The following is a 25,237-nucleotide window of genomic DNA, read 5'->3' as shown; positions in this document are numbered from 1 at the left end:
ATGGGTCAAAATCAACACAAATGTGTTGTATACATTGTATTTCCATATTACTTTAAATTTTATGGCACGTGCCTAAAAGCTCAAATATGGCTAAATGGCTAAAAAATACTCACTGAGTGTGTCTCCCTGAATGTCACACTTGATCATCTCACTCACTAAATCTCCGAGCGAGGAGTAGGAAGAGCTGGAGTCATCGTAGGCCTCACTGTCACTACCACTGAGACAGAAAAGACGAGGGAAAAACAGAGGGCATTATCAGCAGCCAATTGAGTGACCCTGTTGACAGAATGCTCTTCAATGTGCTTAATAATCATCATTACAAATATTAATTAGTCACCCAACTAATCACATAAACCTAACTTTGATGAAAATACATTTAATAATGAATAAAAAGAGAGCTGTTTTTACCTGTCGTCCGTAGGGTCCGAGTCATTCCCCTCGTCGTCCAGGGGTCCGGCCATGGTCTCGGCCAGCCGGGAGCTGCCGTCGTACACGCGGTAGAACACCGGCTGCAGCTGGTGGGCGTACCACTTGGGCTTGTCTCCAATCAGGGAGGGGTCATACACATCTGAAATGAGGAACATAGGAGGGATTCTATACATACGTCCTGGCATACCTACCTGCCTACTCTTATGTATAGAAATGCTATCAATACAATACCGGTAACATATATGACATTTCACTTGCACAAAATCACTTTGACCACCGATGACCAATTACTGTAGCTAGATGACTGTTCAACTCTTACTGTTGTGGATCCTCTGAAACGCTAGGTTGCTGGGGTTGAGGGCCCACTCCCCATAGAACTCCACTGCCTGGGTGTGGGACAGTTTCTCAGCGAAACACGAGCGCCTGGGTCTGGATGCAAGGAAAGATGTCGCTTGGAACGCCACCACAGGCCGAGGAAAGAGGCGCAGGGTGCGAGTGTGCATCTGGAACCCCTGAAGCACATTTGGAGAGTTGAAGAACCTCACCATTGCAACCCTATTGGAGAAAGACAAGACACTTTTACTTTGAGTGATTCACTTAACTGGTGGTTGTGAAATCAAACTTATCATGCGGTTAATTGTTTTTAATTCACAGATGCAACTAAAACTAATCCAGTGTTGTTTACCAGGTGGTGGAGGAGCAAAGGGGTTTCAAAAGGGGTTGCGCTTTCATACTCAAATCTTTATTTCACAGATAACATGATGGCTACAACAAGGGCCTTTGGGGGAACTGGAAGTCTTGCCTGGTGGCAACATCCACAGAATCCACATCGTTTCCATAGATCAGTGGGTTGAATTCAGTGGATGACGGTGAGGCCTTGTCCCGGCCAGGTGGAAGTAAGGGTAGCTCCTGACCCTCCTGGAACTTCTCCAGGTTCAGTATGGGCTGGGTGTTCAAACTCATGCTCGCCAAGGCCTAGAACGGTTAGACAGAGAAGAGTTTTTGATACACTACAGTGGTGCTGGACAGAGCACACTGCCCCAGGAATGAGAAAGCATTCTCACCTCAGGCATCAGCAAAGGGTAGTGCAACTGGGGTTCTGATTTCTAATGAGACCAAGTACAAATTTGATCAAGTACTGTCTGCTCTTGCCTTGTATATACATTTGATGTTATTGTTCTTTGGTTTGTGGACTGATTCTTTAGTGTAGAGTATGGAGGAAATCTACGTGGGCTTTAATCAAATGCAGCACCAATGCCTGAAATGGGAGTGACTTTATGGAAAGGTCAGGAAGAGGAGCAAAGGTAAAGGGATTTTACATGTTTGCCTGAAAAGCACTTTGGGATTGCTGCAGTCTCATTCAGTTTAGCTTAGCGTGATGGGTCGTTGGTGATCAGCCCTGGACACATCTAGCTTTACTGCAGTGACTAGCTTCATCAATATCCAAGAACGCTCACTGATGGCAAGATAGATGTGCACACATTCAGTCATGCTCAAGCCAGAACTAAGTAGTAGTCAGTCGGAAAAAATGGCCTATGAAAAGATTGGTTTCTGTGCCTATATTCGACATCTTAACAATAATTTATGGGACTTTATAATATACAAATATGATATTAATAACAAGCAAAACAAAAAATAAATCAGGTTTTGTGAGTATCCGTGCAGGGGCATAGCACATTCCACAGGAGGAGAAATTAAGAACCTTATTGTCAGAGGAGAAGATCTGCTTTTGGGTGATCACAGTCAACCTGACCAGACACTAGGAAGGGGACAAGAGAGATGCCAGGAGGATCACATGACAGGCTAAGATGATCAGTTGCTGAGAGTGACTGGAACCACACATGACATGACAAAAGAGCAAATATATAGGCTATGTTCAGTTTCCTTTCAAGGGCTTTATCTAAAAAGCTCCCCTCAATCAGGATGACTGAACTGGGTGCTATATAGTTCACAAAAACAAAAAAGGGGTGGGGTACATTTAGCAAGAAATGTTTTTTGTGCACATATAAAAATAATGTAAGACATAGCCAATCATTGGGCTGGTTATGGCGTTCATGAACAGTCACTGAACACAAGACATAAAAGTGACTGCTTTTGAAAACCAGTCAACAGCCAGAGTAAAGGGGACAGAGAGAGCAAAGGGGACAGAGAGAGTAAAGGGGACAGAGAGAGTAAAGGGACAGAGAGAGTAAAGGGACAGAGACAGTAAAGGGGACAGAGAGAGTAAAGGGGACAGAGAGAGCAAAGGGGACAGAGACAGTAAAGGGGACAGAGAGAGTAAAGGGACAGAGAGAGTAAAGGGGACAGAGACAGTAAAGGGGACAGAGAGAGTAAAGGGGACAGAGAGAGTAAAGGGGACAGAGAGAGTAAAGGGGACAGAGAGAGTAAAGGGGACAGAGAGAGTAAAGGGGACAGAGAGAGTAAAGGGGACAGAGAGAGTAAAGGGACAGAGAGAGTAAAGGGACAGAGAGAGTAAAGGGACAGAGAGAGTAATGGGGACAGAGACAGTAAAGGGGACAGAGAGGGTAAAGGGGACAGAGACAGTAAAGGGACAGAGAGAGTAAAGGGACAGAGAGAGTAAAGGGACAGAGAGAGTAAAGGGGACAGAGAGAGTAAAGGGGACAGAGAGAGTAAAGGGGACAGAGAGAGCAAAGGGGACAGAGAGAGCAAAGGGGACAGAGACAGTAAAGGGACAGAGAGAGTAAAGGGACAGAGAGAGTAAAGGGACAGAGAGAGTAAAGGGGACAGAGAGAGTAAAGGGACAGAGACAGTAAAGGGGACAGAGAGAGTAAAGGGACAGAGACAGTAAAGGGGACAGAGAGAGTAAAGGGGACAGAGAGAGTAAAGGGGACAGAGAGAGTAAAGGGGACAGAGAGAGTAAAGGGGACAGAGAGAGTAAAGGGACAGAGAGAGTAAAGGGGACAGAGAGAGTAAAGGGGACAGAGAGAGTAAAGGGGACAGAGAGAGTAAAGGGGACAGAGAGAGTAAAGGGGACAGAGAGAGTAAAGGGGACAGAGAGAGTAAAGGGGACAGAGAGAGTAAAGGGGACAGAGAGAGTAAAGGGGACAGAGAGAGTAAAGGGGACAGAGAGAGTAAAGGGGACAGAGAGAGTAAAGGGGACAGAGAGAGTAAAGGGGACAGAGAGAGTAAAGGGACAGAGAGAGTAAAGGGGACAGAGAGTAAAGGGGACAGAGAGAGAAAAGGGGACAGAGAGAGTAAAGGGGACAGAGACAGTAAAGGGGACAGAGAGAGTAAAGGGACAGAGAGAGTAAAGGGACAGAGAGTAAAGGGGACAGAGACAGTAAAGGGACAGAGAGAGAAAAGGGACAGAGAGAGTAAAGGGACAGAGACAGTAAAGGGGACAGAGACAGTAAAGGGACAGAGAGAGTAAAGGGACAGAGACAGTAAAGGGACAGAGAGAGTAAAGGGACAGAGACAGTAAAGGGACAGAGAGAGTAAAGGGACAGAGACAGTAAAGGGGACAGAGAGAGTAAAGGGGACAGAGAGAGTAAAGGGACAGAGAGAGTAAAGGGACAGAGAGAGTAAAGGGGACAGAGAGAGTAAAGGGGACAGAGACAGTAAAGGGACAGAGAGAGTAAAGGGGACAGAGAGAGTAAAGGGGACAGAGAGAGTAAAGGGGACAGAGAGAGTAAAGGGACAGAGAGAGTAAAGGGACAGAGAGAATAAAGGGGACAGAGAGAGTAAAGGGACAGAGAGAGTAAAGGGGACAGAGACAGTAAAGGGGACAGAGAGAGTAAAGGGGACAGAGAGAGTAAAGGGGACAGAGAGAGTAAAGGGACAGAGACAGTAAAGGGGACAGAGACAGTAAAGGGGACAGAGAGAGTAAAGGGGACCGAGAGAGTAAAGGGGACAGAGAGAGTAAAGGGGACAGAGAGAGTAAAGGGGACAGAGAGAGTAAAGGGACAGAGACAGTAAAGGGGACAGAGACAGTAAAGGGGACAGAGAGAGTAAAGGGGACAGAGAGAGTAAAGGGACAGAGAGAGTAAAGGGGACAGAGAGAGTAAAGGGACAGAGAGAGTAAAGGGACAGAGAGAGTAAAGGGGACAGAGAGAGTAAAGGGACAGAGAGAGTAAAGGGGACAGAGAGAGTAAAGGGGACAGAGAGAGTAAAGGGACAGAGAGAGTAAAGGGACAGAGAGAGTAAAGGGGACAGAGAGAGTAAAGGGGACAGAGAGAGTAAAGGGGACAGAGAGAGTAAAGGGGACAGAGAGAGTAAAGGGGACAGAGAGAGTAAAGGGACAGAGAGAGTAAAGGGGACAGAGACAGTAAAGGGACAGAGAGAGTAAAGGGGACAGAGAGAGTAAAGGGACAGAGAGAGTAAAGGGACAGAGACAGTAAAGGGACAGAGACAGTAAAGGGGACAGAGACAGTAAAGGGACAGAGAGAGTAAAGGGACAGAGAGAGTAAAGGGGACAGAGAGAGTAAAGGGACAGAGAGAGTAAAGGGGACAGAGAGAGTAAAGGGGACAGAGAGAGTAAAGGGGACAGAGAGAGTAAAGGGGACAGAGAGAGTAAAGGGGACAGAGAGAGTAAAGGGGACAGAGAGAGTAAAGGGGACAGAGAGAGTAAAGGGGACAGAGAGTAAAGGGGACAGAGAGAGTAAAGGGGACAGAGAGTATCAGAAGAGGTGCCGTAGACAAGTAGACAGTAAGAAATGTCAGAAAGAAAAATAGATAACAGATGCAACATGTTTACAGATCAAATCATGAAAGACACACAGAAGATGAATACAATAAGCAGGGCACTCAATACACTTGGGCCACCAGAGACTCTACAGGCCATCCATGATGACCAGCTGGGGTGGCCAGAGTTTCCCATGGAATGGTGATGCAGATACACAGATAACAGAGCAGATCTCTCGACAATAATGAAAATCAAAATAATGAAAACATTTTGACCCTCGATGTTCACAGCAACTATTAACATCTCTCATCTCAGTGATCTAATCTGTTCGACGGAAAGGGGTCTGGGTCTGGTGTTTTTTTCTCAATATAGGATTTGAAATATCTCTACAGCTATGATAAATCAAGAGGGGTCCGTGAATGAGCTCCTCTGTGAAAACTGCATCTTTGTAGACCGCTGTTCAGCAATTCTGAAAGTCTTTTGTCAGGTTGATGAAAGACCGCGGGGGGGGGGGGGAAACGCAGCCTGGAGCTGAGGTGGGACTCCTGCCCACACCTGGTTCAAACTGGGTGAGCATACTGAGACATACTCAGCAACACCAGGCAATCTTCTACAGCCTTATTTGGGAGTATGGGCATACCCCAAATCAGTTAGAGTGAGTTTACCCTCACAGCCCACAGGTGGCGTTGTTTCTAAGCATGAGTTACATTTTGTAATTTTAAAAGACCATACCGGTCTAAATATGATTTGATCTCCTAAAACTAGTCACCCAACATATATCACATTATCTCAATCAATTTTCCGAAATAAAGCTCACGTTAAAAGATCCATGCATTTTCGCAGTTTAATTACAATGCAAAAGTTGAACGTGACAGCTACAAGTTCTATTTTTAAGTCCTATTTTTTATTTTTAAATTGTTCCCCTGTTGTGCTGACAAACTCGTCCTGGTTATTTTCAAATAATTTTCAGTAGTTATTATTTTAGTTTTATGCCTCTTTGCACAGTCTACGCCAATGGTCTGTCTTCTTCCTGTTTACATGGCAGCCGTTGCTAGGAACGCTGGGTAGAGAATCTAGCGTAGGTGGATTAGAGAATATAGCACAGGAGTTCAATGGATTCAAACGAAAATAATATAAAATAAAATCTACTGAAAATTATTTGAAACTAACTGGGACAAGGTTGTCAGCGCAACGAGGGAACAATTTAAAAATACATTTGAAAATCAACACGTTCAACTTTTGAAAAGTAAGTAAAACATGAAAATGCAAATATCTTTTAACGTGAGCTTTGCTTCGGAAAATTGATTGTGGTAATGTGATACATGTTGGGTGACTAGTTTAAGGAGATCAAATCATATTTAGACCAGTATGGTCCTTTAAGATTAAAACATTTTAAGGGTGCAGTGTGTGATTTCTGGCGGCATCTAGTGGTGGGGTTACAGATTGCAACCAAATTAATACAATTACATGGTGCAACTACAAAGGGTGCTCAGAGTACAGGCCTCTGCACATTTATGCATTTGGTTGGTGTAACTGAGGCCTGGAGTACACCAGCGCAGTCCATGGCTACATGTACGTTTTTGAATGGGAAAAACGATCCACTATTACACGTGAGTTACTTTTTTTGAAGAGAGAATAGTATTATTTGAAGTGTCTACTCTTGTTTGGGTTATGATTTGAAATGTCTACTTTTTAGGGGGGAACATGTAGGCTAAACATTGAATACAGTTTGTTATATCCTACATTATTATCCACTTGCTGTTTTTTGCGTGACTCCTGTTATTCTTATTTCCAAATTTATATTAACTACAGTATCCACTAAGATAGGCTACTATATTAATTCTAACTCGTAAATCACCTGTTTGATTGGTTTTATGTGAAGTGAACAGTGTTACAGTGTAGCCCTATTCCTATTGTTTTTACAAAAGCCTCCGGATCTGCCCATTACACTAGAAGCAGCTCCGGATTTCGACCTTCAAAACATAGCTCCAGACATATCGATCTGCCTCCGGGTTTGAGCTTCGTTTTGGCCGTGGTAGTGTGTAATTGCTAGGCGCAACCGTAGGTCTTTTTCGGGGAAAATGCCGAAAAACATAGTAGTGTAATCGGGGTCTGAGTTGAAACGGTTGAAGTCACGCCTTAGTTGATATGAAACAGCCTACCACAGGATCCAGGCTAAGAAAATGATTTTTTTTTTCCTAATACCATGTTTATATGATTTGTTTCTCATGAATCAGATGTTGTTTTGTTTTACATGCATAGAAAAATAAGATAATATTATTTTCTTAAACAGCAAATAAATCAAGTTGATATCTATCTATTTAAAGCTGATTTGACTCCTCATTGTAACGAAGAGCTAACGTTCTTCTAATAGGAACCTGGGACTCCTAATGACGAGCCTTGTGCCTTAACCACTCAGCTACCGGACAGTATTGTAAACCTTGCAGAAGACAATTATGAAGTGAAGAGAAATGGACCAAGAAAGGGCAATATTTTGTTTTAATTTGTGTATTCACCCAATGATTCAAGTAGTATATGATTTATATGTAATACCACAGGATCCATGTACGAAAATGTATTTTTTCCTAATAGTGTCAGTCTTCATCTGATTTGTTTTTTACATATATAGAAAGATAAGATAATATTGTTTGCGAAAACAGCAAATAAATTAAGTTGATATCCATCTGTCTAAAACTGAATTGACTCCCCTCGGCCACCTGGCAGTACGGTAATCCAGGCAGGAGACGAAAGTTGATGGGAAGGAAATGGTCCAAGTAGTTCTGTTCTAATTTCTTTGTGTATCCACCCAGTGATTCCGATCCGCTCCAGAATTTAAAGGGTTCTAAGTTGGTACACCATGCTACACCCCTCCACGGAGTTTTGTGAAAATTGGTCTGGTAGTTTTTGCCTAATCCTGCTAAAGAGAGAATGAGTGGTCGCCGGGCGTGGAGGAAGCATGGCAGCCCCTGTGGAAGGACCCGCTCCCTATGTAGATATAAAGGGCTCATTCTAAGGCAACAGAAAAATAATGATTATTATTTTCATGGGATTATACACTAATTAAAACACTTATGAATATAACATTCAATTTCTGTCAAGTCTACACAAAATTCTGCCACAAATTCTACACACTGCACCTTCAAGGCAGGATTATTGCCCATTTGATGATGGAATCTTTTACCTATTCTCAATCATACTGACCAATGAGAACCTACCTTTGGAAATATCCATTCACTCTAACCATATCCATGTGAGAATCACCAGAACTGCTTTAACTTATAGGGAGCTGCTTTGCTATGGGATATTGTGTGTACTGTACATGCTTTGAGCATGAATGCCATGCCGCTTTATCTCCTATCCATGTTACATTTCTGCACATTAATTCTTTATCGTGTGCTCTCACACACATACTATATACATGGCAGACACACACGTGAGCACACACACTAAAACACACATCTCAAAGTCCTGATCCGCAATACGTGAAATAGCATTACGCCGTCAAGGCTAGCCATCTCTGTGTTAGCTCTGTTTACTGACACAGCTTTGAGAATGAAAATATGGGCAGAGTCCCGTACTCATGCTGCAATAGCAGTGTTGGTAAACAGAGCAAATGCAGAGTTAGCAAGCTGGGACTGCATGGTGCTGTTTCACACTCTGTGGATAAGGCCATTAATATCACACACACACACACAAACACACACACACACACAGGGGTAGAACAGTTAATCATAAAAACCTGCCGCACTGGTTCTGATTCAAGGCTCATCTGTGGTCAAATTAATCATGATATGGATTTCAATATCACAGGGTTTCAAATCAGAAATGATGGGTTAGTGAACATCTAAAACTAGGGATGCTCCAAACTGAATTTTTTGGGCCGATACCGATCACCCATTATTTTCCTCAGGATCGTCCGATACCGACTTATAAAAAAACACACACAAAAAACGACTTCACCTCTTAGAATGGTCTTACCCATATTATTGTATCGATATGATGACACTGTCTTTGCTGGCATAGATTTACTTCACTTACTATCACTTATTAACTGATAAATAGGCCCCCCAAATATTATTCTGTATATATCAGATTCAGTAGACTTCATACTTCAGTATACAGTATACCATTCAGATCAATGCCAAGTGAGAATAAAAAATAAAATAAAAAAAGTAGTTTTTTTTTTTTTTTTTATGTAATTGTTTTCCGTAACTTTTATTTTTGAATTCCTTGAAAGAAAGCTACCGGACATACGTTTCTGCTTGAGGGGCAACTAGTAGTGTCCTCTACAAACTACAGCTAATCAGAGATTTGGTTAACAAGCGATTAGCAGCAGCAGCTTTGGAGATATTTGGGCTGTATGAAAAAAGACTGCATGAGATTCTCGGAGAAAACTTGCTCAATTGGAATGGATGTTGGACGCTGCTTGACATGACGTTATTCAACTGTACGTTACATCCAACAGGATCTGTATTTATACCCTCGTCTGCTGTGGTTAGTCACTATTTCACGTTCTGAATTGAATTGACCCACCACTCTATAACATTTAGCTTGTAGCATCCAAGTTTGTACTTATATCCATGTCAAGCTAACCAGTTAGAATAGACTAAAAGATCGGCTGCTGCGATCGGTCAATTTGACGACCACCGATCAAGTCATTTGGAGTGAAAATCGGCCGATTTACCGATCGGAGCATCCCTATCAAAAACTACACTACAATGGATTATATATTCCTTGGGTCACATATTATCTTGTGATGTTGAAATGTGATAAGATGATTAGTTAAATTGATGATGTTTATGGGTATTTATTGATGTTCCTCTTATTACAACTTGTGATACTACTACTACTACTACTTACTATACATAGAGTATATGGCCAGTAAATCTAATGATAACGTCAAATCCCATGCCGATTTTTTAAAACACATTTAGGATGGAATTCATGGGAAGTTGACAAAATCTGAATGACGAAATGAAAAAGATGTTTCCTGAATCAGAAGCAGATTCTACTGTGTGGTCACTGCAGGTCGTGGGGTTAGAGGGTCAGGTTAGTTCTACTGCTAAGGCCATTAGGCTACTTAGACACAGTATCTACTTTTACCTCCATGAGCTATCGAATGCAAAAAAAAGAGGAAAAGAAAAGAAAACTCGTCTCTGTTAGAACATTAATGCTCAATTCTCCATGATCCCACACACTATGCAGAGTACATACAGCATGGTAAGGGGACCAGACACTGGTGTGCCTGTCCCCACCCAAAACCCTCTTCACAAGGCTGGAAGAAGAAAAGTAATTCATTAGCAATCAGGAGATAAGATTGCAGGTTCGTTCATACATGTTTTCACTAATTAAGCAGCGGTGCTTAATGGACAATTTAAATTAACTTTGCTAATATGCTAACAACACAGATAATCCTGGTGGTTCTGTAGTTTATTGTGTCTTACTATTAGCTGCACAAACACACCCACACACAAAGATGGTTAACGTGAAGGGAGCTGAGGGCTCGGGTCAGAGGAGGTACCTGTTTCAAATGTTTCTTGAGTTCTGTGGATTCTGGCTCAGGAAGAGGGGGTAAGATCTCTGCATGTGTGGGAGCTATGACCTGCAGGGTGAAGCAGCATAATCAAATGTTAGCATAAATGAAGAAACAGAGTATCACACAAACCTGATATAACTACTATATAACTACACCACCCACTACTATTGTAGCAGATGCCAGTTGTCTGCAGCAGAGGCTCGGTAGTGGGTGTTGATACTGACACTTTAAAACCACCATGTGAGGATCTGCATTATAAACAACAGCCTTCAAGAGATGCATTGGTCTAAGAAAGTAATGGCATTTAGGAAATATTTTCAGTCTTGAAACTAAAGATAAAGCAATATGATAAATGCTCTTCTGGAAATGAATGATTAGAATAGAATGACCTCAATGGGGAACTAGAGTGACCTTAAGATACTGACCTTGTTACAGTCCAGGTCAACCAGCCACACGTCATCTGGCATTCTGAAGTCGGTTTTGTAGAGGAAGAAGCTGGCCGGCACGCCGATGATGTAAGGGGTGGGGGCGAGGAGGAGCTGTGGAGGACAGACGCCTGGTCAGTCACCTCAACCACAGGCCCACACACTAGCAAGAGGGAAAGTAGCTTCATTCCATATCTTCTGGCATGGGAGATAGTAAATATACAAAACAAGAAAATAGTGACATTTCACAATAATAGTCAAGATATAAATAACTGAGGGCCAGAACGGTGCAGAGCAAAGAGCAAAGTTCAGCTCGTTGTTTATCTCTTTCCGGCCCTGAGGATATAATCTGAACTGCCTTCAATCCCAGACATTTCAAGTCCTCAACTATTGATGAACGTCTTCACTTCTTCACTTCAAAAAGTCTTCAACTAATAACACCACAATCACTAAAAAATATGAAAACGGATTTGATTTGTTTTACTTGTTCGGCAGAGGCCATGCAGGTGGGCAGCAAGGGGATGACAGGGAACATGTACTCCAGAGGGTAGATCATGGCCACGAACGCCATGACACTCATCGACAAGGCGTTGTAATCTCGCGACTGAAGAACCACCTGGAAAACATAGCCGATTCAAACAACACCATACACAAGAATGTTTATTTTAACCTTGAAATGTGTTAATTGTCCACAATACTGGGTCTGTTCACTATAATACTGTACTGTCATTTAGCATCCTGTCTAGAACTGAATATTTGAATAATTTTTCAGCAAGAATCTTTATCTTGAAAAAAGATCAGTTTGGCTAAACCTAATCTAGGAATTTGAAGTTATCACAATGCCGATCTCCATTGACATGCTGTTAAATCTAGGATCTAAACAAAGTGTCTATAAAACCAGCCCTTCAAGGTCACCACCGATCAGTAGACAAAACATGTATTCCCATGATCAGTACTGGTAGACTTAACAAAAAGGACTTCACTTGATCAGTAGACAAAACAAAAAACGAGTAGTTGTGTGTGTGCGGTTTAGATATCAAGCAGTGTTCATTCTCAATGATCCAGTTCCACTTAGTTGGATAGAGGTTAAATAAAAAGGTTTTAAGAGGTTTACCTACATGCGTCTTACTGTAGAATAAAGGTCTAAACATCATTAGAAATAATGAGCATGCCAGGTGGATACAATAACTCAAAGAAATCATTCAATGAGGAACACATACTGTATGAGAGTAGCTTTATTTTTCAGCCACAGATTTAACAGGCTGAGCCACAGCCTCACATCGGTGTTTGTTAGGTGAACCACAAGATGGAGCAACGTTCCCCCAGGAACAGCAGGAGAAGCATGTTCCAAGGGCAACACCACATACTGTCCTTACAAGCAAAAGAGCAGGTGGGGGAAGGGAGGGAGCGCACTAGACTGGGAGAGCACTAGACTGGGAGCGCACTAGACTGGGAGAGCACTAGACTGGGAGAGCACTAGACTGGTAGAGCACTAGACTGGGAGAGCACTAGACTGGTAGAGCACTAGACTGGGAGTGCATTAGACTGGGAGCGCACTAGACTGGGAGAGCACTAGACTGGGAGAGCACTAGACTGGGAGAGCACTAGACTGGGAGAGCACTAGACTGGGAGTGCACTAGACTGGGAGCGCACTAGACTGGGAGCGCACTAGACTGGGAGAGCACTAGACTAGGAGCGCACTAGACTGGGACAGCACTAGACTGGGAGAGCACTAGACTGGGAGTGCACTAGACTGGGAGAGCACTAGACTGGGAGCGCACTAGACTGGGAGTGCACTAGACTGGAAGCGCACTAGACTGGGAGAGCACTAGACTGGGAGTGCACTAGACTGGAAGTGCACTAGACTGGTAGTGCACTAGACTGGGAGTGCACTAGACTGGGAGAGCACTAGACTGGGAGTGCACTAGACTGGTAGCGCACTAGACTGGGAGAGCACTAGACTGGGAGCGCACTAGACTGGGAGAGCACTAGACTGGTAGCGCACTAGACTGGGAGTGCCCTAGACTGGGAGAGCACTAGACTGGGAGAGCACTAGACTGGTAGCGCACTAGACTGGGAGAGCACTAGACTGGGAGCGCACTAGACTGGTAGCGCACTAGACTGGGAGTGCACTAGACTAGGAGTGCACTAGACTGGTAGCGCACTAGACTGGGAGTGCACTAGACTGGGAGCGCACTAGACTGGGAGAGCACTAGACTGGAAGTGCACTAGACTGGGAGTGCACTAGACTGGGAGCGCACTAGACTGGGAGCGCACTAGACTGGGAGCGCACTAGACTGGGAGAGCACTAGACTGGGAGAGCACTAGACTGGGAGAGCACTAGACTGGGAGTGCACTAGACTAGGAGCGCACTAGACTGGTAGTGCACTAGACTGGGAGCGCACTAGACTGGTCACTGCAGGTATTCAGAGAGGTAAAAGGGGCTGGAGGAAAAGCAGTGACAGTGTGAAGGGGCGGGGTTTGTTTGGTAACAGTAAGAGAAAAAGAGGCTGGTAAAGAATGATGACAGTAAAAGCGGGCGGGGTTTGTGTGACAGTCAGATAAGGAAACAGAAATGTGACTAGGATGTGGTTGTGGATTTAGAGCAGTGGCTGCAGAATGAGTGTGCTGTTAGTCCTTAGTTGGTCAAACCCTACACCCCCCCCCCCCGACCGCTACGCTCTGCTACCTCAGGGCGACTGGTTGCCCCGTCACTCCGAGGCTCCTGCGGTCGATCGACACGGTCACAGCTCTTCTCTGTCCTGGCCCCGCAGTGGTGGAATGAACTGCCCACTGATGTCAGGACAGCAGAGTCGCTGCCCATCTTTCGTCGCAGGCTCAAAACTCATCTCTTCAAGAAGTACTACAACAACCCTCCCGCCTAAGCACTTATTGTATTATATTATATTGCACTGTACTTTAGATTGGGATTCTTGCACTTTTGCCTTCAGCACTAGATTATGCTCTTAGTCACTTGTTTTAGAGAGAAGATGCACTTGTGAGTTCTGGCAAGTAGAAGAACATTGGCTCTTCCTACGTTAAATGCAATTATTGTTAGTCGCTTTGGATAAAAGCGTCTGCTAAATGACTGTAATGTAATGTAATGTAATGTATGAAGCTATCATACATTATACTGTATACTGTAGATAGTAAACGGTTTGATGTATAAACGATGTCACCGACACCATAGAAGTTGACACATTGAACTGTTCACATATGATTTGTACGTTCAGGGCTCCCGGCTCCATCCTCACCTTGTGCTCCAGCAGGATACAGCTGAGCACCTGCAGACAGGCCTCCACGCCCAGCAGCTCCAGGGGCAGGTGCAGGGGGAAGTCCACCATGGAGAAGCGCGAGGAGTCCGGCAGGGCGAAGGTGAGCGCAGGCTGCATCTCGTGGGGCAGCACCTCGACGTCCACGCGCCGCATCCCCGCCATGGGCACGGGCGAGCGCAGCAGCCGGTACACCCAGGACTCGATCTCCCGCACGTCGGCCAACAGCTGGCTGCCCTTCTCCTCCACCGACAGAGCGCCCGTGAACACGCGCCACATGGTGTCCCTACACACACAAGAGATACAGATACAGATAGAGATAGCTTTACTTGTCCCCGAAGGGCAATTCAGTTTCTACAGTCCACTGAGTACATATACACATTCATATTGCACAATCATCATCAGTGACAGAGGGAACACGATAAATGGCATAAAGTTAGGCAGAGAGCAGAATAAAATATTCAATAAGAATACAAGCACAAAAAAATATTTGAAATAAAAGCAGAATAAATACAAGAATAAAAACGGGAAGAAGTAGAAGAATAAATAAAATAAAGTGCTTTGCACATAGCAAATTACATTCCACGAATGTACCTAAATACCAACAAGGGCAACCGACATGTGGTTTGTGCAAAATAGATGCAGATGCAAACTCTTCATTCAAGAAAGGTACTCTGCGTTCAGCAGCTTAAAGGACAATGCTCGTTTTTGACAACCTGGACCTTATTTACGACATATTATAAGATGTTTGACTCACCGAGATCACTTTGGTGTAGTTACGGAGACATGTAGAAGAAATTTAAAATCCAGCGCGAGCCAGTATATCCATGTAATGCCGGTGGTCGGGGCACTTAGAATGCAGTTTCTAAAAATCTATTTTCTGCCGCGAAACGGTTGTTTTCATCAATCTGTCTTGATGAATCGCTAGTTGTGCTTACATAGAGCATAGGCCTGTTGTGGTTTTCACATGCCTCTGTAATATGATCTTTAGAAACGTCTTTAGACACGAAATAGCTTCCTCACTTGCTCCAGCACGCATGCGCACAGCGTGCTGGAGCAACGATTGCGCGCTGTGCGAATGCGTGCTGGAGCAAGTGAGGAAGCTATTTCGTTTCGAAAGACGTTTCTAAAGATCATGGCATGTGAAAACCACAACAGGCCTATGCTCTATGTAAGCACAACTAGCGATTCATCAAGACAGATTGAGTAATGGAATAATAGATGACAGGACATGGAACTTTAAATTGTTGGAATTCTTTAGTGCTCTGTTCAGTCTTTTTGCATCTTTTAAGTCTTTATCATATTTCCTGTAGCTTTCAAACACAGCTGGAAGGGAAGGCTGCCTCGACTGGATGGTTTGGGATTGTGCTGGCATCTGTTTGTCTGTGTGGGGAGAATTCAATAAATTATGTTGTTGCAAACTGTGAGATAATCAGAATAACTTGAAAAGCTTATTACTATTATTACTATTGTTATTATTATTAATTAACCCAGGCCTATTGAAGCATTTTTGCTATTCCAAATTATCAGAAGAGATAATTGTCTCACGGTTAACAGTTTTCTCGCCCTAGGAGGTCGGAGCAGGTATTGATTTTTTTTGTCACACGTGCGCTAGGTAGAGAGCTAGGCTCTCAAACATAAGTTAGGCTAAATATCCTTTGGATGTATTCAGTATTGGTGTCGCTGCTGTGTGTGTCTTATCTTCTATCACATTCGCTAACCTGTCGCTCTTTGAATTGTTTGTGTAAGTCGGCATGTCTGTCTGCAACCCGTTTGCCAGGTTGGTCGTATTGGCTCCCTTGGTTTGTATAGATTTGTACCATCGTTTACAGATGGGCTTTGTAATGTCCGTGGGCTCGCCCTCACTGTCGGCTCTGTAAGCAAAATATGCCAGATTTCAGCTTTATCGACGAGCTGTGGACGGTCGACATTTGTACTTGTAGCCATCTCAGGTTAGCTACCGTCCTCTCGAACATGCTGCGTGCACGAGGGGGAAACTGTTGCGCTGCTCGCTGCAGAGTGAGAGAGCGAGGAGAGAGAGAGCGCACACACACACACACACACATACTGCCCCGTGACTCGGGGATCTTGGGAGAGAGAAGCAGAGCGCTATTAGCCTACAAACAATCACGGCTTCACTGTCGCATGAACGCGACTCAATATATACGGCTCTTATTAAAACACTGTCTTTCTTAAAGTATCGATACTTTAAATTTGGGTATTGTACCGTTTTTGACGACAGAGTATCGCGGTACTTTCCTAGTATCGATACACCGTGCAACATTATGGAGGGGCACCTGAGATTGAAGAGGCAAGAGATGGTGAAGCGAGGAAAGGAGAAGAAAGAGAAGGCCAGGTGAGATGGCACTAAACGTTAAAAAACCTTAATTCCATCAATGTTAAAAACTTACTTGGAATGGAATGGACACAAGCAATTGTCCCTTTAAACAGTCCCCAGAACTGACCTTTGCACAGAATTTACACCCACCCCTAGATTAAACCCCAGTCCCCCCGCGCCCCCCCCCCCCCCCCACACACACACACACCCCCCCCTCCTAGGTATTTAATCCTAACCATCAAGCCCCTAACAAATCACCATCCCACTGAATTCCATAATATGCTGCTGTGTTTCAGTTAATGAGACACAAACATTTTTTGAGTACATTTTTTGAGTGGCCTCCGATAAACTGACAGCAAGCCCTCCGCTCTACATGCCCACGGCAGTTATGAAGCCCTGTTTGGAGTGAGTGACTGGGAAAAGACAGATGAATCATTCCCCTTCAGAGGCCCCTCCCCGCTCCCTGCAGCTGCTCCGCAAAGCAGCCCGAGACCCCAATCTGTCAGCGCCATCACAGCACAGACCCTCCCGGCCGTCACGCAACTAGTCCCTGGGTTTCTGTTGTTGTCGTACCACAGCCAGAATGTCAAGATAGTGAGGTCTTTATTAACCCAAGGCAGCAGCCTCCCTCCCTCCCTCCAGCTACTGAGAGATGGTAGTAAACACCACAACCTAAGCAGCTACACCCAAGGATTAGTCAAGATGCACTTTTCAGGGTGCTAAACCTCATTTCTACCACTGTGAGCTCCAGTTCATGGAGGCCATGTCTGACTTGGCCTATGGCGATAGACTTTGTAAATTAATAAATAAATAAGTACTGCTTCTTTATCTTCTTGTGTATTATTTCCTTTAGATTAATTTCTGTAAACGCCCGTATGTTCTTGCATTATCGTGTACATATTTCTGTTTAACGCTTCTATACAGCATTATGTAAACGGCCGTATTCACAAGTTGAACAAATGTAATAAAGGATGTTTTGTTTTGAGTTTTGTGTGGGCAGTGTAAATTACTAGTAGTAGAGCCAAGGGTCTCTGGAATTGGGGTCAGTGACCTGTAACGCCCACGCACTTCCAATTGTAATTTAGTACTCAAGTATCATGCATGTGCGGTTAAGAGAGGAAATGCAGCGTACGCCACTACGAAGGTGAGGTCATTTTCCGTGTGTGAAATGATGACAGCATATGACACTCACACTGTCACTTTGGAATGTCAGCTATAAAGAGGCTACCAGCTGAGTGTAATAGATACATTCAAAATAAGTGTATTCTCTGCTCAAGACATTGTCATAGGAAAAATTAATTTTGATCCTGTGTGTTATATAGTGGAACAGCTGTCTCCTGTTTGCCCGGATAACCCCTCTCCAGGCCTGTAAAGTTTCATGGCAGAACTCCCAAATGATTAACACAATACAGAACTTGCATGTAATGACATTCTCATTAATAATAAGGTGAAAAGTAGGACAAATTGTGTCTAAACTGATGCCGTTTTCGACACCTCCGTTTCATATTATAATATTGTTCTCACAGTGGTGCGGATCGGCACTGTACCTATGATCTTCGGTTTGCTTCAACCTCCGCTACAGTAACTTCTATTTCACGTTGGGTATCACCGCCATTGCCGTCGTGCAGTTATGCGCTATTTACAAATGGTTGAATGGAGTGGTTGACTGACCATTCATAGGCATGGGTGTTAAAAAGGGTGGGACAAGACGCGTTCATGTGCGCCACAAGTTTAGGGTTGATTGTAATTAATAATGGGAAACTGGGAAGTGATACACGCCGTGTTATGAATCAGAATATTTTCGTGCATATTTTTTCAAACTTCCTTAATATGCAACCTTGCTAAAGTGGATTCTCAGCACAGTTTTATAAATGAGGCCCCTGGTATTTTCCCAACCTCTTGTTTCCTCCCCTTAAAAGAGAAGTGGTTAACCCATCTGCTTGAAATGGAGCTGGGAGAATCTTAATAAAAACAGCCTCAGTTGAAAGGTAATGACTTCAATGGCTAAACAAATGTGTTTTTGGCAGTGCAGAGCAAGATAAAGTGGTGACTGTTGTAACGCTCAAACCCAATATGTGTCCTGCAACAGTGTACTGGTCTTACATATTATGCATGTGTGAAGCCAGTTTTTTTCATGTGCAGGAACACCATCAAAGTGCCTGCAATTATTATAGTAAATCAGGTCATAATTCAACTTCATTTATTACAACTCAAAACTCTATCAATAAAACAAAGTAAACCATAAAGGTAAAGTGTCCCTTTAAGACGGAGTATAAAATGGTGGGTCTCACCTCTGGGTAGCGCGAGGGAGCCCAGCTCGCTGAGTCAACCTCTGACTGCAGTAGTCCACCAGCCTCTTGAGAATATACAGGCACTCCCTGAACGTGGAGAAGAACGGGTAATGGCTGAGGATGCAGAGTGACGTCAGGGTGCTATTGCGGTTCCGGTTCGCCATCTTGGCGGCGTTGCGTTTATGCCGTGGGGACCTGCCAGCGTTCGGCTCCCCGTCGGGGGGTCCGGGGTCCGTGCCGGCCGCAGGGGGACCCTGTGTGTCTGCGCCGCTCAGTGGGGCCAGCGAGGACGAGGGTGGCCCTCCCCCGCTGCCGTCCGAGCCCTCGCTGGTCTCCGCCAGCTGGGATATCGTGTCCGCGCACGAGGACTTGTCTCCCCGGCTACGGTGGTGTCCCCGCTGGAAGGAGCGGTAGAAGTTGACACAGATGCCGTAACGAGTGATTCCAGAGTCCTTGTCTGTGAGCGTGAAGACGAAGGAGGCGTCGTCGCGCAGGCTGACGCGGCGCTGGCGCACGCTCAGACAGCCCTCCGGCTGGCAGAAGAACACCACGTCCGGAGGGAGGGGGAAGTCCGGGTGGTCCTCCAGGGGGTAGCGGCGGAGCAGCTGGGGCGTCTGGGCCGCACTGTCACTGCTGGGCTGCCTGGGAGCAGGAGGGGGAGAGGGGGGCGTTAGGGTGTCTGACAGCTAGACAGAGAGGCCTGGGCTGAGTTTCCCAGAGGCATCGTAGCGCTACGTTCCATCGTAAGCTACGGCGTTCATCATAGCGCTACGATGAACGTAGCGCTACGATGCCTCGGGGAAACTCAGCCCAGACCAGTAGGAACCGAACCATGTTCATAATGACATAAGAAGTAGTCTTAACTCTGCTACTAAATACTCCCCAAACAAGAGCGTGTTGAGATCTTACCTGGCTCCGACTACCACCAGGTAGTCCAGTAAACGGGGACACATTTTCTTTTTCTCCATCTTGTAATGAGGATGTCCTTAAGTCATGGCAACTCAGAATATATAATCTCTTGAATCAATCAGCGATTATACAATCATGATGTGGCACATCTAGGCATAGGAGGGGAATCCAGGCCCATGGAATTCATTGTGACCGTTCACAAAATGAAATGGAAATACCTGTAAAATAACAAAACACAAAGATTATACCTTCAATACAAGAGCAGAAGTATGTTCACTATTTGTTCTGATTCTGAATAGACATTATTAATTGAGATAGATTAGGTCTCTTAATGTTTTATTCTCTTAATGTTTTATTATCTTCATTGTCTCTTCAAAGCCTATACATTTAGCTTAAAAAGCCAAATATTAACATTTAACCTGGTGAAGACTTCAAACAATTGCTATTCAAAAACAGAACCAGTTGCACATGAGACTGTCATTGGAACATTACTTGATCTCCTTTTGGGTTGCAGCTTAACTTAACCACAGGAACTACTTGACCCTTCTTCCTGTTTGAGTTATTAGTATTGGGCCTATAACAACTTTTCAGTAGGAGCTCTCTGATGAGGTTCGATGCTAAAAGGGTCAGGTAGCCTGGAACGACCATCCCGTTCTCGCACATTCTGTCTCACTAACGCAGAACGGTCTGGCCTTCGCCTCCTCCAAAGCGATTATCCCAAAATCCAGACCATACCGGGCCAATCAGGGACTGCGTTTTAACTGCTGTTCTGTACCACAGTGGAAAACAGCCACTGATTGGTTCGTGTCCCTGCTGCTTGCAAAACAAACATGGCGGCTCCCGAAGCAACAAGTGGCAATGTTAACGTTAGAAGAATAAACGCAGCTATAAGTGCAGTTATTGCAGAAATAGACTTAATCACAACACGTAAAAAGAACAAGGCACTAGCGGAGTTTCTCGGTGGAAAAGACATTTTTGCCGTTCTTCCGACTGGATTTGGCAAATGTTTGCTGAACGCTGATTGGCTGAAGGTGTTTGTACCCCCGCCCACGTAATCGCTCTCTATGGGGCGAAGGCCAGACCGATATTGCGGAGCGAAGCAGTGAGCTCGCTAGATGGGGATGGTCATACCAGGCTAGGACCCAGGGCCAGGGTGAGAGATCTTCTGGGAGAATAATTGCACTATCGGCCCAGACTGCAGTGTATGGCTATTAGTTCCACATCTCTATGTATTTCCTTCGAGTTCATGGCTTCATGGTGAGCGAACATCAGATTATGCAGACCACAAAAAATAAAAGAGTAACATTTTACATGTTCAGCAGCTTGCATATGTGAATTAGGAGTCCTAAATAATGAAATGAAACGACATTATTCAGTGTCTCGTGTTCCGTCTAATTTAGGTACATAAGACTTTAAAAATACAGAATTACAGTTAAGTAGGTGTGGTTTTGAGTAATTAGTTGATTATTAATTATCCTATACACGTATGGCCAAATATTGTCTACTCCAAAGTTGCCCAAAGGTACACCACCAGTAGACTAATCAGCTCAGAGGCACAGTGCACCTGTCAGCACTCTGGAGACTTACAAAGGCCATGATGTTATATTAGCCACTCATTCGAAAAACAACAACTAGGCGTGTCCCAGCAAGCCTGTAGGGATTAGGCCTACGTAGCTGTAGAAACCTGACCTTCCACGTGAGACATGTTAGAAGTCAGCATCATTTCCATGTGTCCACAGGTGTTTGTTTGCACTAGTGCTGTTGGCTGATCTTGGGCACTGAAAACATTGGGATTGCCCTCGCGTTCCCAAAAAACATCAAGGGAATACCTAGACTCATGAGTCAGTATCGGTTTTCGTCGCTGTTCTAGTGACGATTTTCAATGGAGATCTCGAAAGTCTGGCAGCACAAGACTAGGGAATACAGTACCTGAATCCCTGAACTAGGGATTTAGACCATGACAGCAGGCAATCCCTCACGTTTTCTTGCCTAGTATCAGATATTCCCAGACACACATATCAGATATTCCCAGACACACCTGAGATGCCTAGTATCAGATATTCCAGACACACCTGAGATGCCAGTTGGTGTTAAATCAACACTTAACGAAGGTGTGCAGTGTATCAGGTACAAAAGCTTCAGTGCAGAACTCAGAAGGCCTTTTGGTGAGCTACTATCACTTAAAAGATGGCTCAGCTCTGTCATATAGGCTTATCTGTACACTACTGTGGTGAAAGAGCACGGCAAGTGCCATTTGTTAAAGGTGATATAGATATAGGGTATTGTATCTGTATATACTGTATCTATCTGTCTGTATATACTGTATATATCTAGTGGTTTAGCCTAATTCCCCTTTTAATACAGTCTTGAGCAAGACACTGAGCCCCAAATTGTTGGGCACGGTGCATTACACCATCGCCTCACATCAAGAAGGTCCTGGGTTCGATTCCTGCACGGGCTATCTCCCGGGCCGGGCCTTTCTGTGTGGAGTTCGCATGTTCACTCAGGTTCCCTCCAAATAGAACCACAATATGAAAAACAAGCAGAAGAACAGATGCTCTTCTATCCTGTCCCTGACCTGAGCACTAGACTTGGTCCCCAGGCATCACTGATGAGGCTGCCCACTAGAGGACAGGTTGGATGGGAGAAATGCAGAGGACAAAGCGGCTTCAGCGTGTATGTGTGTGTGTGTGTGTGTGTGTGTGTGTGTTCTGTGTCGCCGCCCATTTCACCTGTTCTGTGTCACAGTTATGACAAGAAATAAATGACACTGAAAAGTCCCCGTGTTTGTTTCATGATCAAAGATCATAGGGACTGACTTTCTGATGTTGAAGTCTGTGTCAATCCACTGATCTGTCAAAGTTAACATTGATTTGGGGCTGATGTCTGAGCTCCAGATATCACTCGTAAAGCGAATGGAAGGAGTGTTTTCTTTCATAAGGCTATCGACGTGTGAATACACTGCCTGGTAGAGCTCAGGTAGGGCTACATCTGAAAAATGAGTGTAGCGGGGCTCGATGTGAGAGAGTAGTCTACGGAATCCCACGTCTTCGACCACACTGAATGGCCCTATAAACTCCATTACTTTCCTTGTGATCTCCTTTTGCTATCACGGCTATATGCGTGGGTGCTCTCTATAGTGGTTTGTGTTAGCGGACATTTCTCTGCCTTTTCTTGTTTTCATTCTCAGCGGTCAGCTTTTCAAACCCAAACACATTCTCTGCGCTACGATCGTTGTTGGTGCCGAGAATATTGTCATCGTCATTCGTCAGCAACAATCCGATCGTAGCGCAGAGAATGTGAGCCGGAGAATAGCCAGTCTGCGCGCTGGCCTGTGCGCATGCGTGCTGGAGCAAGTGGGGAAAGGCGTGTAAAGATCATATTACAGAGGCTAAAGACCCCGTATTTGAAAACCACAACAATGGCTCGCGTTGAGGAATCTCAACTGTCGATTCATTCAATCTGATTGATGAAAACAACCGTTTAGCGGCCGAAAATAGATTTTTAGAAACTGCATTCTCGGTGCCCCGATCACCGTCATTACATGGATATACTGGCTCGCGCTGGATTTTAAATTTCTTCTACCGGCCTCCGAACTACACAAAAGTGATCTCGGTGAGTCAAACTTCTTATAATATGTCGTAAATAAGGTCCAGGTTGTCAAAAACGAGCATTGCCCTTTAATAGGGGTGAGCGATTAATCGATTAATTGTTTTTTGGCCGACATTCAAAAGATTTGATTCCACCATTTTAAAATAAGTGTTTATTTGAATGAAAAAAGTAAAGAACACAATTCTATTGATTTAGACGCTGTGATTTAGCCCTCATTCCAATCAATATAGCGCTACAGAACGGATGATGCGCAACATTAGTTCAGTTCAATTTAAATATTTTTGTGTGTTGGCTGTAAGCCGACACACCAAGAAGAGGGAATCCTTTTTGTCGCTCCCTTCCTCTCTTCCTCTGTCCCTGTTGGCGTTGTTGACCTGCAGTTCAATGTTGCTACCACAAGAGGCAGTGGTCCCAGAACATCAAATGAAAAAGACTCCACAGATCCATGGGTTGAAGCTTCAAAGCATTGCCACCACCACAGAAGAAGACTACCTCGGAAAAATAATTTCACTCAGACAGAACGCGTCTAAATAAGTTATTTATTGGTAGCACCGAGGCTTCAAAACCCATCATTTGTTAAAATCGACCCGTTTGCTTAGGTAAGTGAAGTTTCATGTTTATCTGACACTTGTAAATATGAGCGCCTCTCCTAACTAGGCTGACACCAATTTATTTTGACGGCAAAGTGAATGGACCAGCAAAGGACTGTTGTCTGGCATGAGCGAGCGCAAGGTGACAACGGGACTGAGAAGGGGTAGTTGAAATGTAGAGTAATATCTGAAGTAAACAGTAACCCCATAACCTGGCTGCACGCTAAACTAAAGCTAAGTTCAGGAAATGAAGCCCAATGATAGCTAGCTAACGTTAGCTAGTGTTAGCTACCTAACTCAAGGCCCGAGGAGTTGGACTTGGTTTACTGTGCACATGCTCTCAAAGTGCTTTAGCTAAGGTTAGCTACTACAAGTTAGTTAGTCCTTGTCACCAACACTTGCCTCACAACGTACGTAGCTAAACTATTCACACAGCAAGCAACGTCAGCTGACTGGGACTGTCTCATGAGTAGAATAACCAGTGTTGTGAAATACTGTACATTTAACAACTGGTCAGTTGATATGTTGCACAGCAATCGAGCAGGACAATATCATTAGGGCTAGGTTAGGTAGCTAGCAAAGTCAGCTTGCCCAGCTGGTATGGTTATAGGCTCATTCCTTGGGGATAGCTTAGTACAGCGTTTCCGCTGGTAAGGTTTTGTCGTGGCGCACCGCCACGGCAAGATCCTTGCCGCCACACCAAACATTTGATACAAAAAACAATAATACAAATTAGGCTATATATAAATAAAAGTTTCTAAATATTTCTGCCTAAATGCGCTTTCAAAATCACTGTCGTGCCCACATTAGGACTAATTTATTTTCAATAAAGAGCCTATAGGCCGCGCGCTCTGTTGTGTCCAGGTGACAAGACCCATCTTTATTTATCAGACATTACCGTCCTACCAGTCCCGCACAGAAACAAGCCAGCCAACACACATAAGCCAGACTTGACCTGGCCTGGTTAAAGGACGTTTATTTGACTGAAAAAAAGACCACAATTTGACCAAAAATCGACTTTGACCGTCATGAGTAATTGATCGATTAATTGGACCCACCCCTACTCATTAAATTAGTTGTGTTGAAGGATTTTACCTTAATACCCCCAAGGTATTTATCCATGCCCAGATTGCAGATGGCATGTGTGACATCTGTCTCACACACTTTATAGTATTTCCACACTGCCGGCATAT

At 44.4% G+C, this 25,237-nt stretch overlaps 1 protein-coding gene across 7 annotated transcripts in view; it reads right to left on the bottom strand.

The window, feature by feature from the left end:
* madd (MAP-kinase activating death domain) overlaps positions 1-25,237 on the bottom strand; it is an 85,342-nt gene that overhangs the window by 51,479 nt on the left and 8,626 nt on the right. For 3 of the 7 annotated variants that reach the window (XM_084436991.1, XM_084436992.1, XM_084436994.1), the window contains exons 1-10: positions 18,934-19,055; positions 14,287-14,590; positions 11,517-11,648; positions 11,033-11,146; positions 10,593-10,673; positions 2,132-2,188; positions 1,232-1,404; positions 749-984; positions 409-568; positions 114-217 (exon numbers count right to left, since the gene is read on the bottom strand). In XM_084436991.1, the coding sequence (XP_084293117.1) occupies positions 114-217; positions 409-568; positions 749-984; positions 1,232-1,404; positions 2,132-2,188; positions 10,593-10,673; positions 11,033-11,146; positions 11,517-11,648; positions 14,287-14,583 (1,354 nt within the window). In that variant the 5' untranslated portion in view covers positions 14,584-14,590; positions 18,934-19,055. Of the gene's footprint in view, positions 1-113; positions 218-408; positions 569-748; positions 985-1,231; positions 1,405-1,748; positions 1,992-2,131; positions 2,189-10,592; positions 10,674-11,032; positions 11,147-11,516; positions 11,649-14,286; positions 14,591-18,933; positions 19,056-25,237 lie in introns of those variants that run through there. The other 4 variants (XM_084436993.1, XM_084436997.1, XM_084436995.1 and 1 more) reach the window with 3 other exon arrangements.

This window comes from Borostomias antarcticus, assembly GCF_949987555.1.
Source record: "Borostomias antarcticus genome assembly, chromosome: 4".
NCBI lineage: Eukaryota > Metazoa > Chordata > Actinopteri > Stomiiformes > Stomiidae > Borostomias > Borostomias antarcticus.
The sequence above is the reverse complement of the archived record's forward strand: the minus strand, read 5'-3'. Positions and strand labels throughout refer to the sequence as shown.